An 18956-nucleotide genomic window follows, 5' to 3' on the forward strand; every position below is an offset into this window, starting at 1 on the left:
AGAGAGAGAGAGAGAGAGAGAGAGAGAGAGAGTGTGTGTGTTTGTGTGTGTATGAGAAAGACTGTTGCAGAGGTGTAGCGGTACTCACATGGTTCCCTGCTGTATTTATTCGTGGTTGGAAGGTGGACTTGCCTTTGGAGCAACGTTGCTGGGAAACATGACAGAAATGATCAGATTCCATTTATTTCTCTGCAGTTCAGCACCACACAGTCACGCGCTTTGATAAAATGTCCTAAACTGACATTTTTCATAATCGCCGCCCAGGTTATCAGACACACACAAACACACACACGCGGACACACAAACGCACCAAGATCAGAGGTGGGCCCAGTTTGTTCTGTAGGTTTAGGGTCCTCTGGGCGATCTGGTTGGTTGTGGCCATCCTTATTGTCTAAGCTCCCTGGAGCAGAATCAGATCTAGCAGACCTGATCTGTGATCGTCCGTTTCTGTCTGCATGGGTGTGAGAGGCAGGTCTGTCAGGGGCGTGTGAGGAGTACACAGGTAGAGACGGGGGGGAGAGAGAGAGAGAGAGAGAGAGAGAGAGAGAGAGGGAGGTGGAGGGAGAGATGGACATCATGTCTGGACCTGTGCTGGAGTTGGCTCTGCTCCTCTTGGACGGAGGCGTCTGGCCCGCAGAGGGGCGTCTCTTCCTCAGTTCCGGCACGTTGGGTCGTTCTGCATCTCTGCCTGCGAGAGGCGCACAAGCCAAAGCTCCATATGACTCAGCATAAATAAACATGAATAAAAGATCCTGCTGACCATCATCAGACCCAGAGCACTCGAGCAGGGCATGTGCACCACACTATACACTACAACGTGCCTTTACGTTGCCAGCGCATGGTGCTGGTGAACATCGTTAAAAAAGTGGCCATGCAAATATAAACACCGGCAGAAATTTTAGCTTGGGGAAGAGCTTCTCACACACACACACACACACACACACACACACACACACACACACACACACACACACACACAGAGAGAGGTAAAGAGATCTTTTGCCCAAGCATTTGGATAATATTCATAGAAACACCGCCCTACCCTCGGCTGCCTTTCCCCTCGTACGCCTGGCCAGACCCGAACTGGCTTCCGTTGTCTCGTCTTTCTCCCCACTGCTCTCCCGGCTGCCGTTGGGAAGTGCTCCAGCTTGCTGCTCCTCCTCCTCCTCCTCCTCCTCCTCCTCCTCCTCCTCCCTTCTGTCCGCTTCTGGCGCCTCCTCTCCACCGTTCCCTGCCTCCCCGTCTCCGCCGGGCGGCCCCTCCCCGTCTCCGCCGGGCGGCCCCTCCCCTCTCCCGGTGGTGCTGTTCGCCTTGTCCTCCTCTGCCCTGCCAGCACCATCCCACGGCTCGGCAGGACCCTGCTCTGCTCCCGCGAGCTCTCCCTCCTCCTCCTCGTCCTCCTCGTGCTCCTCCGAGTCGTTGTCCTGGTCACTGCGGTCGCCGATCTTGTCCGTGCTGTTTTCTTTGGGCTTCCAGTCGTTCCTGGGGGGGCCCTGCCTGCGGCCCTGTGACCTGGCCTTGTTGTTCGAGCCCTGCGGGACACAGAGAGCCTTTGGGTGAGCCCACCTCTGCAGGACCCAACCGTCTGCACCCTTTATCTCAAGACTCCAAGACGAGACTATCGACAAAATACAAACGTAATATAAATATGGTAATAAGTCTAACACAAATAGTAGAACTCCCTATTCCCCAATCCCTGTTCCGCCTTATCGCCGCAGCAGAGGGCTTCTCACCTGCTTCCTGAAAGGCTTGATTTTTATTCCCTTCACACTCTTGATGACGCCATCGAAAAACTTCACTGTGTAAGAGTCTGAGACGGAGCAAAACAGCCATCAGGTGTACAGCCGGCACACTGCTGCATTCAATTCCATTCTCCTGCTAGACAAACTACAGCTACGCATTTAAGGCCATTTGGTGGTGACCACAGTGGTAAGAAGCTCATAGTTAGTTTGTATTTAAAAGGACACCTCCACCCCCAGGTACCACGCACCATCTTTATTGCGAGAGAGGATCTTAGCAGGGTAGTAGCGGCAGTCTGACCAGCAGGCCAGGACTTTCTGGTTGATGTGAAAGCCCTAAAGGAAGCGAAAGACAAGCATTACTGGGAGAGAGAAGCATTACCAGAGAGGCCGAACTGTAACTGTCCGAGTAAACCAAGCGACTATGGGTTTTGGAGATGGTCACCGGAGCTGTGCTGTGCTCCTGTAGGCCCTGCCTCCGCAGCTGGATGCGCTCCACGGGCCTCAGGTAGGGGCTGCTCCAGTCAAACCACTCGTCGTAGCGGTGACTCCACTGCCTGTAATGGATCAGCACCTTCTCGTCCTCGTAATCGATCTTCTCAATGCTGGCAGCATACCTGCACAGTCGTCATGCGGGAAAAATAAATAAATAAAATGCTGTCTGCTAGTGAAGAGTTCCAAAAATCTGACCTTTCTCAACGATCCAAACGCTACAACCGATACGGTCACCAAATACTTTTAGGATGTTGGGTTTTTTTTTTTCTTCTTTCTACGCCGAGTGTCAGTTCAAGAGGGCGGCCAAGGTTACAATTGCAGAATTTCTTGATCGATTTTTACAAAAAAAGCGAAAGAAACCTATGCAGTGAGCTGTGACATCACACATCCAAATCATCAGGCACTTTGGTAACACTGCTGATCAGAGCTCCAGTACAAGATGTCAAGGACTTTTCCAAATGAGAGATCACCATGGTAACTGTGCAGAGTGTCCCATCACAAACACACCTCACAAATGGGACGCTGAAAAAGATCTTGGCCAACAAAACTTGAGTTTGTGTCTGCAAGGGACCCACATGGGGGCAAAATTGGGTGAGTACACCTACTACAATAAAGCAAAAATCATCAGACACTGCCATCATATAAACTTGATCAGTGTACCTGCCTCCCTGGCCCACCAGAGGGAGCCCTCAGAGGCCTTAAAATACATCCGCACGGGTCTAATATTACCGGGCATTCCCGAAGCATTCCTTATGATTGCAAAATATGGTTTTAGATTCTTACTTCCAATTCAAAATTGGGGAAAAAACAGCTTTATGCACATATGCTACATAATAAACACACGTCTTGTCGTATAAACTACAAGACTATTGATTGAAGCATCTGTTTTTTCATTTATGTGTGGTTTGATATATGCCTTTATTTATGATTTGATATGGAACATTCTATTGCAAGAATCCGGCGGAGATTAGGCTTCAGTTCTCCGCTGGCCTTCAGATCTCTGCTGTCTGACTCACTATCTACATCTTTATACATCTCTCGGTGCATCTCCCTTTCTATCTGCCACTATCCATGTGAATCCATTATGGACACCCCGCGGTCTGTCATTCTCCGACAGGGGTAAAGGACAGGGAGACGAGGTGAGCGAGTGTGAGAGCACGGAGCGGGGCTCGGACAGTTGTGCCCGAGTCAGGGCTCATAGCGGAGCGGAAGGAGAGGAGGAGGGGAGAGAGAGAGAGAGAGAGAGAGAGAGAGAGAGAGAGAGAGAGAGAGAGAGAGAGAGAGAGAGAGAGAGAGAGAGAGAGAGAGAGAGAGAGAGAGAGAGAGAGAGAGAGAGAGAGGAAACACTAACCAGTTCTTCAGGCTGTCCCGGGCCTCCAGTGGCGCCCCCACCTCAAACGTGATCCCCCGACGGTGAGGGGGTGTCTTAGTCATGCTGTGCGCGTCCTGCCGACCTGCAGGACACAATGGAGGCAGTGATGGCACCCTCTTCCCTTCGCAAGTTACTATTCCACTGGTGCTAATCCCCCACTCTTCTGGCACTCAGCAACTCTCACACCCACGCACAAACATTCACCCATAAACAACTACACACACACACACACACACTCATCAAACACATTAACATACACACACACGCATGCACACATGCGACAGATATTCATAGTACATGCGGAGTTTAATATCGTGAGTCAAAACCTGAGTCACTGTACAGTTAACTTGATACAAAATAAAACAAAACAAAAATAAACAGATAATTTTGGTTGCCCAAAATTGCTGCATCTCCATATCAGCTACTCCGCACACCCTTTTACCCAAAACAGGAATCACAGTACACTGATTTTATATGTAGATGCTGTTAAGCTTTTTAGCTGCACACCTACTGCACTGCACATACAAATTAGTGTTCAAAAAACATTACTGGACATCAGTCTCAGCCACAAAAAGGTGCTAATTATCACTTATCATTTTCTGCCAAGAACTTGTGTGGGTGTGTGTGTGTGTGTGTGTGTGTATATTTTATATATATATATATATATATATATATATATATATATATTTTCTTTTTTTATATTTATAGCACGCTTGTTATCTGTTATTGAAGAGGTACCCTAAAGATGCCGTGGGAGTGGTTCAGCTCTTCCTGAGCAGGGCTTTAAATAACAGTAACTGTAAAAAACTGCACATCAGTAAATTCAGAGTGTCACACTGTAACCTACAATCAGATTCTGCAATGTCTCGGAAAATCCTCCAAGCTCAGGGCTTGGGGTGGGGGGCGGGGTGGGGGGGATACTGAATCACAGCAAACTGGGAACAACCAGTCATCATGACAACGCACAAGACTGCGACACAAAGGAAGACTGCGTTCATTCGCTCCCTCTAGTGGCAGGGGCCGCAGTCTGGCGTGTTCCCGAGAACCTTTTGCAGGCAGACCTGAGCTCCAAATCTTATAATCAGAGTCTGCAGACCCACTCCATCACTGAAAGCAGCAATTACACAGGTGGAGGATCTTACCCAAGCACACTGTTACAGTGAGACATTTTTTAAAGAGAGACGCTCAGAGTTGGGCAGTCCAAAGGGGATAAATCTGAGAGCCTTAATTGGGATCTCTTACAGCTTTACATATTCCAAAAGTAAAACCAAAATGCACAAGTCAGCTACTGTGTAATAACTGTATAATAACAGGTACTCATAGTTCGTCCACAGGCAAAACAGAAGTTTTTTTCGTTGATATCAATAAGGTGCAACTGTTTTATTAGGTATACTAATCAAATACAACACATTATAAAAGCAAAATGCAATAATAATAATAATAATAAATTTAATCTCTATTAATCAAGGTAACACGCAATTCTTTAACTCCGCTTTATTCTATAGACCGTTTCCATATCTCTACAGTGCTTAAATGATATTATTACAGATAAGAAGCACCGGATTAGCCACGTATTTGGAAGCAACAACACTGCCTTTAGGAAACGGCAACATTTCGTCTTTATTTATAACATTTCCGTGAAAAGCGGAGCTACGAGCGTTTCTACGAGCGTGACTTCAGGCAGATTTGGTCCAATCCTGTCCTCTCACGCAGGCGCCGTGCGTAGTCACGTCAAGGAGTCCAAACCGTCTCCCATGTGCCAAACAACGCGATCGGCGTTTAAAATCGCGGTGATCCAACGCGGTTAAGACAGAGAGGCACAGCGAGCCTCGTCCGAAACGCCTTCTTCTCCGTGACCAGGGCGCAGAGAGCGGTCTGAAAGGCGCAAATGGCGCGCAATAGCGTTTCCTCCTCGTTGTTTACCTTGTCAAAGCGAGCGCCTCGTCCCCGTCCGAGTTTGCGAGAAAACGCTCATTCGCAACGAACTGAACGAGAACAGACATTTCGTACGCGCAGACGAGGGGGAGCACCGGCCACGAAAGACAGCAAATGAATACAGCTGGCTCCGCGTCTTCAAACTTTTCCTCCACTTCGCATGCAAAAGTGGAGAAACGTGGGCGCAACGTTGTCAGCGAACGTGTTCATGAGCTGCCCTAGCATGCTGTGGCTAGCTACGAAAGAGAAAGTGTAAGCACATAAACGGCATATTACATAAGCAAGAAGTAACGCAGACAAATATTTAAGCACATATCTGGATTATATCAATACGTTATCCTATTTAGACATTTTACATTGTTCGCCCGCTCGCCACGATGCACACGGCTAGCACAAAAGGTGATTGGCAGAGAGCGCTGACGGATGCTGATTCGAGCGATCCGGTTGGTTCAACCGGCTGCCAGTCAACTAGGAATTTCTCAGCGGCCTCCTTTCGGCCTACTCGATGCACGGGACTGCCGTAATTATGACTCAGGAAGACGAGGCACAACTTCAACCAAAGTCATTTGCTCGTTCAAAGACGGCAGCACACATTTAACGCGCATCGGGCTAAATCGGAGGTCGCTAGCTGCCAAACGACCTGACGCACGCATTTATTATTTTTTTTCCTTCCAAATGATTTCTCAGTGCCGGTTAGCCTCAGAGGAGCACATGCACAAGTTTCGCTTAATCATAACAGCAGCAGCATCATCACCATGGATAACATTTTATTTTGATCTATTTTTAATTTACACTGAAGTCGTTTGTCTACATTTGCATACACTCGCGTTATGTATAACGGGGGGAGAGAGCCGCTTACCTCAAGTTGCAGGGCAGCTTTATTCCAGGTCTCTACATAAACAGTCCTCAAGCGCTGGCCGAGTCCTGCGAGTCGCGTGCGTCTGTTATCCACGCAGTTTGTTTTCTCCGGCGAGGCGGCGCGAGCCAGGCCGGCGCTTACGAGGTGGCGCTGGGTCCGCGCATGCGCGCCAGGGACTCCATTCTCCGGTCGCGTAATTTTGCTCGAGTGATGCCCTTTTCGGCTTTTGCTGGTATTGCACTCTCCGGTTTTTTTTCCCCCTTTTTTTGGTTTTGTTTGTTTTTTTGGGAGGGGGGAGGTGTGCATCTCCAGAATTAATTTTCAGCATAATTTACGTTCATTTAAGTGGGTTATTACATTCACACCCACTCGGTTATTTTATTTTAAACCGCCATAATGTATTCTAAGCAGTCGACGCCAGTGAGCTCACGTCCAGTCTATTCAGATTGTCCCTCTAGCTGTTTTAGCGCATTCTGCCTGGTCTATTACACGCAATGGAGGCTTTAACTTGCTAAGAGTTTAGTTAAATATCCAGCATATTCTGTTTGTCTAACGGTGACGACTAGGCTACGTTGCATAGAGTAGACATAGTCTTTGAAATCACCACATTATGTAGGCTATATAGCCCAAGCAATATCTTAGGGGATAAAGCATTTTAAAAATACTCACTTGATGTGTTCTTGTAACGCAGTTGGTTTTGATTACATTGCTAACTTATTTCTTATAGAAATCGGGGGATGTTTACCTTTGCCAATAACACGCTTGTCTTGCTCAACCTCTAACGGCAACGCCATTAAGCGCCAACAGGGGGCAGTGTTAGCCAAAATTTACAAATTGTATAAAAATCTTTGAATAAATTGAATTGATTTAATGCTTTTGTACCATATCATATTCCCTCTGTAGGAGAATTAAATTTAGATTTTCAAATAATACATAAACAGTTTGCAATTTAGATTTTGAGTTGGGTATTGTTTGTTTGTTTATTTGTGTATTTTTATCCAATCCAATACTGTATGTGAAAATTTTGTTACCTGAATGTGGAAAATCTTACTGGTTTAGGGTAATCATCTGTAAAATATAAATATGGAAGAATAACAACATCACCAACAAGACATCAACATTATCCAAATATAATTTAAAAATAAAATAATTCTGAATATCTGAGAGGGAATGTGCAAAAAGCGAAGGAGCGTTCTCGTGACTAGAGATGAGTTTTGAATAAGTTTATAGGACGATGGCAATCCAACATGTGTTTCCGCCTTAAATGCTACTAAACCTACCAAATTTAAACTCTAAACCTAATACATCTAAACTCTAAACCTACTGCATCTAAACTCTAACCCTTCTACATCTAAACTCTAAACCTACTACATCTAAACTCTAACCCTACTGCATCTAAACTCTGACCCTTCTGTATCTAAACTCTAAACCTACTACATCTAAACTCTAACCCTACTACATCTAAACTCTAACCCTACTACATGTCAACTCTAAACCTACTACATCTAAACTGTAACCCTACTACAGCTGAACTCTAACCCTAGTACATGTCAACTCTAAAGCTAATAGATGTAAACTCTAACCCTACTGCATCTAAACTGTAACCCTATCTAAACTCTAAACCTACTACATCTAAACTCTAACCCTACTACATCTGAACTCTAACCCTACTACAGCTGAACTCTAACCCTACTACATGTCAACTCTAAAGCTAATAGATCTAAACTCTAACCCTACTGCATCTAAACTGTAACCCTACTACAGCTGAACTCTAACCCTACTACATATCAACTCTAACTCTACTGCATCTAAACTCTAACCCTATCTAAACTCTAACCCTATTACAGCTGAACTCTAAACCTACTACATCTAAACTCTAACCCTACTGCATCTAAACTCTAAACCTACTACATATCAACTCTAACTCTACTACATCTAAACTCTAACCCTATTTAAACTCTAAACCTACTACACCTCAACTTTAACCCTACTACATCTCAACTCTAAAGCTACTACAGCTAAACTCTAACCCTACTACATCTAAACTCTAACCCTTCTACATCTAAACCTGTTGGCAGTAGTGATCTCACCTTTCTTTGGGACCAGCTGGTTTCACACGTGCAGCTGATCAGACAGCATCGCAGCATATATATAAGGCACAGTATATTTCCTAAAATAATTAAACTCCGTGTTAATATTATCAATCTTAAGGCATAATATTTGTGAATTGTTCAGTAACTACGTTAAAACTTAGATTATATAAATGATTATAAAGTGGTTTGAGGCTAGGAAGGAGATAAAGTGAAGAATAAGACTTAGGATTCAACCTTTTCACTTTGTAGTGAGATTTGAAAAGGGAAATGGAGCAAAACAAACATAAGCAGTAGTATGAAAGGCTAATCTTATAAATCATTGGAAGCAGAACATGCAAGCTCAAAAAGCATCATTACAATATTTCAATACAAAATAATACCCATCTACATACAAAGCATCACAACAACCACAGTAAAAAAAAGCCCATAATTAAGCAGAGGCAATTTAAGGGGGCAACAAAGAACCAGAGACTTAAAACTGGAAAAAATGATTACCCTTGTATATTCTTCCCCTTTCTCTCACACACATGTGTGGGTGTTTCACAGAGGTCTTTCAGTTTCCTGTTTCTTTGGAAATCTTGCATACTGTAATTTTGTCTACCTCTACATATTTAATATATGTGTGTGTGTGTGTGTGTGTGTGTGTGTGTGTATAAAATATTGAGATTTGCTGAATCATTCTCCACTTTAGTGATTTGCAATCTTGCAGTAAACTTGCAGTTTGCAGGATTTGCCAGTTCATATCAGACTGTGTATTAAAACTGGATTCAGATTATCCTGGATGCTCTGCGTATGTACTCTCAAACACTAGGAAGGCTTCATTACTGAGTGACCACACGGAGGCTTAATCTTGGTTTGGCTGAATTTTTGCTGACCGCCTATTGGGTCGGCCTAGAAGAAGCCTTTTCACTCACTGATGGATCTACAGAGTCCCAATGTTAGCATGCTTTAGAAGCTATAAGAGAGAAGCTGTAACAAGCAAAACATGTAGAAGTTAAAGAAAATACATGGAGGGCCATAGCATAGCAATCAGTACTTTTGTAACACATGCTGTTTGTGGTTCTTTTCTGTTTAAGTGTATCCTAGTCTGTTCATGGGAAAAACCACCAACCATGAGCTAGCTAGCTGCCATTGATTACTGAAACGCTTGTGTGTTTATATATAATTTTTTGATTGTCTGTTGCATCAAAGGCATCAACCTTGATCGGAACATTCCACTATGTTAAAAATCTCATGTTTTTGTCAGATAAAAAACCTACTTGTATATATAGGCCTTTATTCTAAATCAAGTAGACTAGCACAAATAAATAAATAGATAGTTTAATGATACAGAACATTGATGTAATACTTATCAACCAATGCATCATTTGATATGGCCTAATATGAGAAAAATAATGTAGAAAGGTAAAAATGAACCGGCCTGTCCAACGGAGACACTGGCCCCAGCCTGCACAAGCTGATGTCTTGTTTTGAGGACAAAATTCTGACAAATGAATGTCTGTAAAAAAAGGTTGGCTTTTTTTTTTTAGCCACAAGAGGGCAGCAGACATCTACTACGATAACACACGTTCCTTTTGGATTTTTTTTCCTCCACACCATGTCCTGCTGATGGTCTGAGATCTTTTTCAAATGTGGCATTTGCTGTTTGTTTATTGCTAGTGTGGAAACGTGTCGTTCAGACATCAAAACCCCTTGATCGCCGCATACTTTCTGACTGCACACACATTCCGTCTCACTTTCTGGCTAGAGTGCATGTGTCTACACGCACAGCCCTCTGCGGCGGGATCACGACTCCCCATCTTTAAATCCTGTTAAGTGCATGAAGAAGCGCTAGCTGGGACACACAGGACAAGAAGATCCCGTATCCATATACTGAGAACGTTACACGTGGATCAAAGGGTTTCTGAGCTGATTAGATTTCCTGCCACGTCATCCTTTCTTCAGCAGACACAATATGGTTTACATCTTGATGGCATGGACAAAGAGTTTATGACTGACTGAAAGACATTCAGAATCTAAGACACCTGTGTAAGTTGGAACTTAAAGAGTTGTGGTGGTTAATGGGTAGAGAAAACTCTTGTCTTCAGTCACAGCGCACGCGCGCGCACGCGTGTGTGTGTGTGTGTGTGTGTGTGTGTGTAGTGGTTGGTGGGGTTCTGACCATCTGTATGTCACTTACCTTACAGGCTAAAATGGATGGTTTTAAAAAGCTAAATACTTTATAAGAAACTGGTATCGTAAGCAACAGAACAATCCCCAGTACCTACATGTATACTTTCTTACATGACTACATGAGTGAGGGAGAAATGAAGGAAAAAAGATGCTCGGGACACTTTTCTTTTATACAATCCTGCAAATGTACAGATTTTATTCTTTCTTTGAGAATGGATGGAAACTGAAATGCACATCAGGTGTGTTGCCCTGACAGCCACTGGCCGCTGTGCACGACACACGTGTGTGTTTACAGTCAGGCTCAGAGGTTATCAGTCCCTGCAGGAGTGAGAGCGACCCAGAAATGGGGAGGGATGCGATTAAGTGCAATACAGGGGGAGTCGACAGCACACAGCTTCTGGGTGACAGTAATCCACTACAGTCCTTTTGACCGTTCGACAGAATTCCCCAAAAGAAAGGGAGGATTACATTCAGACCAAGAAATAACACACACACCTGAATGGACGCGAAACATATAAAGTCGGGGTAAAGACACGTGTGGAGAGAAGTGGAGAGCACACTGCTATTCACATATGGTCATATATACAGAATAAGAGAAACTCCAGTGAGATGGACGTGCTGTTCTGCCCTCTAAGACGTCGGTGCCTTTCTCTTCTCCCAGCGGGGGCTGCATTACATCTTCCAATCAGGTTGCTCATTTCAGGAGACGTGCGACTATGGAAGCAACGTCCCGAAATGCTCCTGCTATGTCAGCGATTCCGACCGGAGAGGCTCTCTCCACCGCGGGGGGCCCAGGGCAGGGTAGTCGGCTCGCTTTCTCCCCAGCAGCGGGGGAAGATGACTTGGGCTGTTGTAAACGTGTGGTAGCATGCTGCCCGGTGCGGATGGACCCAGACGTCCAGTTGTGGAGACCCTGGAGCATGCCAACCTCACCAGATTGTTTTCTGGCTGGTGGAACTGTCTCGTTTGGGGCCTCACCAGACTATTTTCTGGCTGGTGGAACTGTCTCGTTTGGGGCCCCCAAGCTTTAAAATAGAAGTGGGACCTCTGTCTGTGTGTGTGTGTGTGTGTGTGTGTGTATGAGCAAAGGCACTCTAGCACAGCCTCCTGCCAAACCACGAGCCATCTCAGGCCCACACTGGGCGCTAAACCCCAAACTTCGCCTGCTGAGCTAAATGCGCTCTCACCATCCTCCTGCGCCTCTCCTTAACTGCTCTTTGGAAATATGGAATCTCCCCCTTCTCCTTTTAAAGCTTTTGGGAATAGCACAGTACAAAAATACGCTTCCCAAACAATGCTCAGAGTCAGGCTTGCGAAGGGTTTTTAACTGCCAAAGTGTGCGTTCTCTCTCAGTGATCAACAATGAGGAGTCCTTAGTGAACGCATGCCTTTCTGCTGACCTGCTAGCGGCTAAAAATAGCTGGCTGGGCTAGCGGTTCTCTCTCAGGTGGAGAGAGGAGGCCGTGCACCGGAGCCTGGAGAAGACTCAGGCGTTTGGATGTTGGCTGTTATGACGCCATGCACCAACCCCCCCCCCCCCCCCAACCCCGGCCTTTGACACAAAAACGGAGCAGAAGCTTCTTCACAGCATACACATAACACTCGTAACACCCAACACACTCATACCACTTTAAATTACACAACAGGAGGAGCATTGCTCGTGTCTCGGTGTACAAACCCTGCTTTCCAGAGAGGACAGAACTAGTAGTGATAGTCCAAGGAGCCGAAGACCCTGTTTATTTGGTTCGGAGTGCTCCTGCGTCATTCGTAGTCCTGTGTGTTTTGCTTAGAACACTCGATTGTCAGGCGGCTGCGTGGTTGATTCCTGGTGAAGATTCCCAAAAACGAAACGGGTCAAACGATTCAGGGGAAGCTTGGATTCAGGGAATCAGTGAGTCACAAGCCTGAGGCTTTACTTGCTGGTGATTCCAGTTGTAAAAGTCTGTTAGCCGAATGGGGCGAACTCCGCACGGCTCCGAGAGCGCATGGGCCACATCAGAGAAATTCGTCAGACACTTCCTTTAAGATATCCTTTAAGAAATCTTTTGTTCTCTTCTAAAAGCTAAAAAAGACAGAGGCAACCGAATAAGAAGGATTCATTAGAGGTGGTACGAAGTCCCGAGTGTGGGACTGGCCACTCAGAGCTGATTGGACGAGTGGAGGGGTGAGAGGTCAGGGCTGAGGGGTCAGATGAGGCCCTTAATGAAGCTGGTGTCCAGGTGCACGATGAGCATGCGGAGAAAGGACATCTCTTTGCGCGTGTTCTCGAAGATGACCCGTGGCTCATCCGACTGACAGCGCAGGCAGTTGGGAGCCATCACCATGGCCAGGTTGTTCACGTCCATCTTTGTCTTGCTCACGTTCACTGGCTGGGCAAACACCTGTGGGGTTAGATGGTTAGAATTGTATGGCAATATGTAGCAGCAGTGAATAGTGAATTGTCTTAACCCATAATGTGAGTGTGTGTGTGTGTGTGTGTGTGTGATACCTGTAAGAAGTGGATGAAATAGCAGAGCACCAGTCTGTTGAGCTCTGGTAAGGACTGCACTACACTGATGGCTGCCTCAGGGTCCTCGTAGTGGCTGATGCACTGCTTATAGAACGCCTGTGGAATGACTGGCTCCTCCAGCTCTCGGTACCACAGCTTCAACAGAGAAGCTGGGGGGGAGAGGGATAGTTTCTATTACTCCAAATGTTCCACACCTTTCATATGAAGATGAATGAAGAGTAACAGACAGACAGACAGACAGACAGTCTTTCACTCTTCATTTTATTCTTCACAGATTATCACAGGTCGGAAAAACCAACATACACACGCAGCTAGTCAGAGATTAGGTTACAATAAAATGAATTTTTAAAAAACAATTTACCTGGGACGTTAGGGTCTGAGAGATTTTCTGGAATTTTCCACTGGTCCACTTGAAGTTTGAGGGCATTTACTTCATCGATGTCTCCTGGTACCCTGCAGTATAAAATCACCAATATCGTTCTGTTAGCATTTTTATTAACGAACTGGTGCTCACCACTAGGTGGCACTAGTTTACAGCATGCAATCAACTGTATTGATCTTAGACTGGTACAAGGCATGCCCTGATATGAACATTGTTTTGTGTATGGGTGGATATGTATGCAACGCGTCTCCCAGTGTGGGATGCACCACAAATGTTCTGAATAGTTTACTGGAATTAGGATGTCGGGGGCGGCTCCAGTCCTTACTGGACACGCTGTGTTTCTCCATGTATCTGTACTTATTTACACCCAATGTGAGGAAGCCCACTACTCTGGTAATACACAATGGCTCTGACGTGAATATCAAGTGGAAAACACTTCGATATGGGGCGTTGCTCAAAACAGGAGATTCTGCCGACCTGAGCCGATTCAAAACAAGCTGCCCGTGACGGAGTTCCTGAGTGGACTCCCACTGGTCACGGGCATCATAAAAACAGATTATTAGCAAACAGATAGGGAAAGATGGAAAGAATGCGTCTTTTTTCATGTCTGCACACTTATACACACCCTAGTTATGGACCCATATGGACCATATTTACTAAGCACATCTGAATAAGACTGCCGATTGAAGTTCAGGCCTATCTTTGTCATATTTCTGTACTCAGTGCGATGTAAAAAGGCAAGAACTGACCCTGGATCAGTTCTCACGGTTCTAAGAAGTCTGATAAATGTGGTGCATTGTGTTCTCATCCCTGCAACAGCCCGGAATAGAGACAGCACTGTAATTTAAGCTTCTTTGGCTATGAATCTCATTAAGGCAAAACCAAGCCTGACTTGGAGATAAAAAAAAACAAAAAACAAAGACAACCCCACACATATCAGCTGGGCTCATGCACAAACATGCTGCTTTGTTTAAACGGTTAAAGCAATTGATTTTATTTCTCCCTGCCAAACATCAAACAGACAGGGACTTGTTTGGACAAATGGCTCTGGTAGGGACCACCCTGCCACCAGGAGCCCAGTGGGGGTGTGGAGGGTATAAAACTGGACTGAGGCGTTAGTCATTTGTGTCTCAGACATGTGTTTGTTACAGCTTTATAGTTAACTAGACGAGACATTTATATAGGAGAAATCATTAACTCTTTATTACGCTGCGAGTTGTCTTGGTTTTGGCTCTCCTGGTTTGCCATATTTGAGGTTTTATTGGCAGTAGGATGCTGGGGCAGTGGTAGCTCAATGGTTAAGGTACTTGCTGCGTAATCAGTATGTTGCCAGTTTGAGCTCTGCCACTGAGCAAGACTGTAAACCTTCAATTATTCAAGTTCTATTCATTCATAACTTCAAGTCGCTTTGGATAAAAGCATCAGGTAACAGCAGTGTGTAAAATACTTGGGGAAATCCAGTCTGACTGTAGTTTGCCGCTTGCTTTTGCTATTCTCATGGTCAGACTACATTGACGAAAGTCCACGGCCTGGTTCGCTGCGCGTCTCACCTGAAGATGCCTTCAGTCTGTGCGCCGCCCAGGGCCAGCACGCAGTGCGAGAGCTGCACCTGCACCCAGGGCAGCCTCCGCTGGGGGAACAGCTCTCCCTGTCTCTCCATGATCTCCTCCAGGGCACTGCCGAACAGGGAGGGTGTCACGATGGCGTTGCGCCCGTGGTCGATCTCGTCCAGCGTGGGCTTCCGCAGGCCCTATGCGGGAGAGAAGCGGAGAAAGAGAGAAGGGGAATGGGTATGTGGCAGCAGGACCCACGCCCCACCACGGCCCTTAGCACCATGTCCCATCAGCAAGCCGGACGAGCAGTCTGCAGTCTGCTTTTCGTCCACGTAGGGTCTAATGTGCAGCTGCGCCATGTGCCGTTAAAAATAGAGCCCGGTGGAGACATCAGTGGGGAGGCTGATTACAGGGTGGGAACAGGAGGAAGCACAGAGAGGGAGAAGGATCCAGCTACTGCAGCTCTTACAACTTCTCTGTGTTTTCGTGTGTGTGTGTGTGTGTGTGTGTGTGTGTGTGTGTAAGTGTGTGTGTGTGTGTGTGTGTGAGTGTGTGTGAGTGTGTGTGTGAGTGTGTGTGTGTGAGTGTGTGTGTGTGTGTGAGTGTGTGTGTGTGAGAGTGTGTGTGTGTGTGTGTGTGTGTGAGTGTGAGTGTGTGTGAGAGTGTGTGTGTGTGTGTGTGTGTGTGTGTGTGTGTGTGTGTGTGTGAGTGTGTGTGTGTGAGTGTGTGTGTGTGTAACCTCCCTCCTCCTCACTGTTAGTGCTACTCTTGCCACTCTCCTAAGGGCCCGGTCCTGTGATTGCTAACACATGCAGGCACTTGCGCGCGCCTGCACTACGTTTCCCAGCAGCGGACAGAGGCCAGCCTGAACACATTAGGCCTCCCTGCTCTCCCTTTGCTGTCATCCTGCAACACGACCGTGTCTGCATATTTCTCTCCGCGACACACAGCTCTGAAATGAATAACCTCACAGATAACCTGCCAAACCACTACTGTTTACCTTGAGCAGGCAGGTCACTTGTAGTCAACCGTCCTGTTCGCCTGTTTGACTTTGCTTGCTGATGTAAAATCCGAATTTCCGAACAAATGTTAAACAGTAGTTGGTAAGGGGAAAAGTATAAGCAGGTCTCAGATCAGTAGTTAGGGTTGCCCCTCTTACCTTCTTGCCCCCGGTCACAGCAACCTTCTGCAGCTTGCGGTAGCAGTATTTGGCATAAGTGCTGATTGGCAGACCTGTGGAGAACATCAATAACTGACAGTGTAATTGACCAATGATAGAGCTTGCTGCTGTAACATCATTAGCCAAGCAGCTTTAGCCAGATCCCAAAAGGTGGGAGTGGAGCTTGCTGAAAGTACAGAGAGTCTTGTGAGATCCACCAGAGTCCACAGAAAAAGATCTTTATGTAGTTTTTTTTTAAAAATATGGATGAGTTTATTATGAGTTGTTTATTATTTTATTTGCTAATAACAGGAATAACATAGGCTCATCCAATAAATAAGTAATTATGCAAAGCCCTGTGTGTGTGTGTGTATTTACATTCACACCTTAGATTAACAGCGGGGGGGGGGGGGGGGGGGGGGGTTCATGGCTCAGGATATTTTACTATGGATGAGCAGGAGTTGAGAAAAATATGCAGTGTAATGCACACCAGTATAGCTAATCTGATTACCAGCACGAGATCAAACACATCGCCATCAGATCTGGACCCTTTTCTAAGCTTCCAGAAATTTTATCTGCCATTAGTACTATACTGGTGTGAGAGGTTTCACACCAGAGAATGTCTGATAGCATTACTAAACATCTTGCTGCAGAAATGCAATAGAAAGAAAAAAAACCTACCATCACATTTTAGCCACAACGGTTTCACATCTCACATTTGTTTGATACCAGAGGAAAGGTAATGAATCATAGTCCTAAAATCGATCTCTGTTCTCTGTGCCTTCTCTGCACTACTGCCAGCCACGGATACTCTGGTCCACAGGGACTGTGGGATCCCGAAAGCAGCGCTGAGGTGTTCTGATGGGAGGGCACGCTCAACTCCTCTGTCCCGCTCTCGGGGAGGGAGAGTCAGTCGGTGCCTGTCTCATCCTGCTTAACAGCTGCACGATGGGCATGAGGAAAGCTCAATCAAAAATACTGTAAATGACCTTGAGAGAGGACAGGTGTGCGAGAGGGAGGGTGGGGAAGAGGTGTGGGGTGAGGAGGACGAGGGTACACGCTGTGGACGCGGAGCGGAGGGAGGGCGAGTCTGACGAGCCAGGAGGAAAGGCTGCGGAGCACAGCCAGGGCTCGTTAAGGACACGTCTTCCAGCCAGTGTTGTACACGGACTCCTCATGTTATTAGGCTGCGAAGACACGGCCGGCATTCAGGGGAGGCATTTCACAAGAGCCTGCTTCTCTCTGATCTTCCTCACACACTGCTGTTACCTCTCACCTGTCTCCCTCTCATTCTCCCTCTATGTAGTGGTTCTTTTCTATTTTCATTCATATATTTCTTTTTAACTCATGTATACACGTACCGCTCGCTGCTCATAATTAATCTTTGGTAAGCATCGCGGAACGCTCATGCTCTGGATGTGTGTGTTGTGAGAGGGCCTCTGATCCAGCCTTTGTAAGGGAGTACACCCTGATATGGTGTGCCTGACCTTTACTGCAGTGGAATGGATTGATGGCCCCTCAAGGAAGCAGCAACCATCTGTCTGTAACTGGGCAGAAATGTAAAAGGAGAATCACACGTTTTTCTTAACCATATGGCTAAGTCTTCTCTGTCTCAGAAGGCCACTGATGGGTTGCAACACCTGTGTTAACACCTTTAAAAGTTTATGTCTCCTTTGCAGATTATTTGTGTGTGTAATTTATATCATTTTTAGCTCAGGTATCATGATTATTGGTCCTGTATTTCATATTTAAAAGCGTTTGCGTTTGTGTTCTTTTGTGGTGCACCATGCTCCTGGATCAACATTGTCTCATTTCATTGCACTCATTGCACTCACTATAAAAAGCCTCATGACTCTCATGCTAGCTCCCTGGCTGTGAGGGCTCAAAATCCACTAAGACTAAGTGTTTCTTGATCAAGACTAACAGTAGACTAATATCCACCACACCTCTCATCTCCACCCTTCTCCTTTCACCTCCTTCCCTCTCTTAAACTTATTAAAAGATTTAGCTCTTCTGTTCAGTGTTTTTTTTTTTTGCATCTATTGCATCTTGCACTCGGCAGTAAGCATTATTCATCTTTTCCTGACAGCATTTCAGTGTCTCCCCTTCTTCCCCCAACTCTCTTTGTCTGTTTTCTTTTGTTTTTATACATCTCTGCCCCCCCCCTCCATATTATTCGCCCTTTGAAAACAAAGACCAGCCGGCTGACACGGTGACTTCAGGCCAGACGAAGGGGCAGAGACTGAGGGAAGGGGTGGAGAGAGAGAGACGGAGAAGAAGGAGTGTAGACACAGGAGAGGACCGTTTTGCATACCAATACTTGTAGCTCTTAACGGCCTGTGTTTAATCCTACAGACTGGAAGGATCCCGCCCCTTCCCAGTGGAGTGCTTAACATATTAACACATTTTTTCTTTTCTACAATACTCCTCTGGCCCAACCCTTCTCTGGCCCCGCCCACTTGCCCTTCACCAGACTACCCCCCCAATGCCTAACCCCCTCCACACTCCAGGGTTGGCAAAGAGAATGAGAGGCCCTTTGAAATATGCTCCTCTTGCACAACGCCATCACTGATGGGCCTCGGTGCTTGCGGACAGCTGGTGGAGGCCCCACGGTGCTCCGCGTGCAGCCTTCCTGCCTCTCCGCACCACCGGCCCCCACCCGGATAACTGACCACCAGGCGGAGCAAA

The 18956-nt window shown here is 46.2% G+C and overlaps 2 protein-coding genes across 2 annotated transcripts in view; both read right to left on the reverse strand.

The window, feature by feature from the left end:
- The window catches only part of phf20b (PHD finger protein 20, b), a 13521-nt gene extending 6341 nt beyond the window's left edge, over nt 1-7180 (reverse strand). The window contains exons 1-10 of the mRNA XM_035522656.1: nt 6401-7180; nt 3586-3688; nt 2185-2356; nt 1991-2075; nt 1734-1810; nt 1206-1532; nt 1043-1172; nt 587-688; nt 311-451; nt 89-148 (exon numbers count right to left, since the gene is read on the reverse strand). Of these exons, the coding sequence (XP_035378549.1) occupies nt 89-148; nt 311-451; nt 587-688; nt 1043-1172; nt 1206-1532; nt 1734-1810; nt 1991-2075; nt 2185-2356; nt 3586-3668 (1177 nt within the window). The 5' untranslated portion in view covers nt 3669-3688; nt 6401-7180. The remainder of the gene's footprint in view (nt 1-88; nt 149-310; nt 452-586; nt 689-1042; nt 1173-1205; nt 1533-1733; nt 1811-1990; nt 2076-2184; nt 2357-3585; nt 3689-6400) is intronic.
- Nucleotides 7181-11121: 3941 nt separating this feature from the next.
- The window catches only part of si:ch211-218g4.2 (rho GTPase-activating protein 39), a 53487-nt gene continuing 45652 nt past the window's right edge, over nt 11122-18956 (reverse strand). The window contains 5 exon segments of the mRNA XM_035522396.1: nt 11122-13046; nt 13154-13323; nt 13536-13627; nt 15107-15306; nt 16269-16342. Of these exon segments, the coding sequence (XP_035378289.1) occupies nt 12852-13046; nt 13154-13323; nt 13536-13627; nt 15107-15306; nt 16269-16342 (731 nt within the window). The 3' untranslated portion in view covers nt 11122-12851.

This window comes from Electrophorus electricus, chromosome 24 (genome assembly GCF_013358815.1).
Source record: "Electrophorus electricus isolate fEleEle1 chromosome 24, fEleEle1.pri, whole genome shotgun sequence".
Lineage (NCBI taxonomy): Eukaryota > Metazoa > Chordata > Actinopteri > Gymnotiformes > Gymnotidae > Electrophorus > Electrophorus electricus.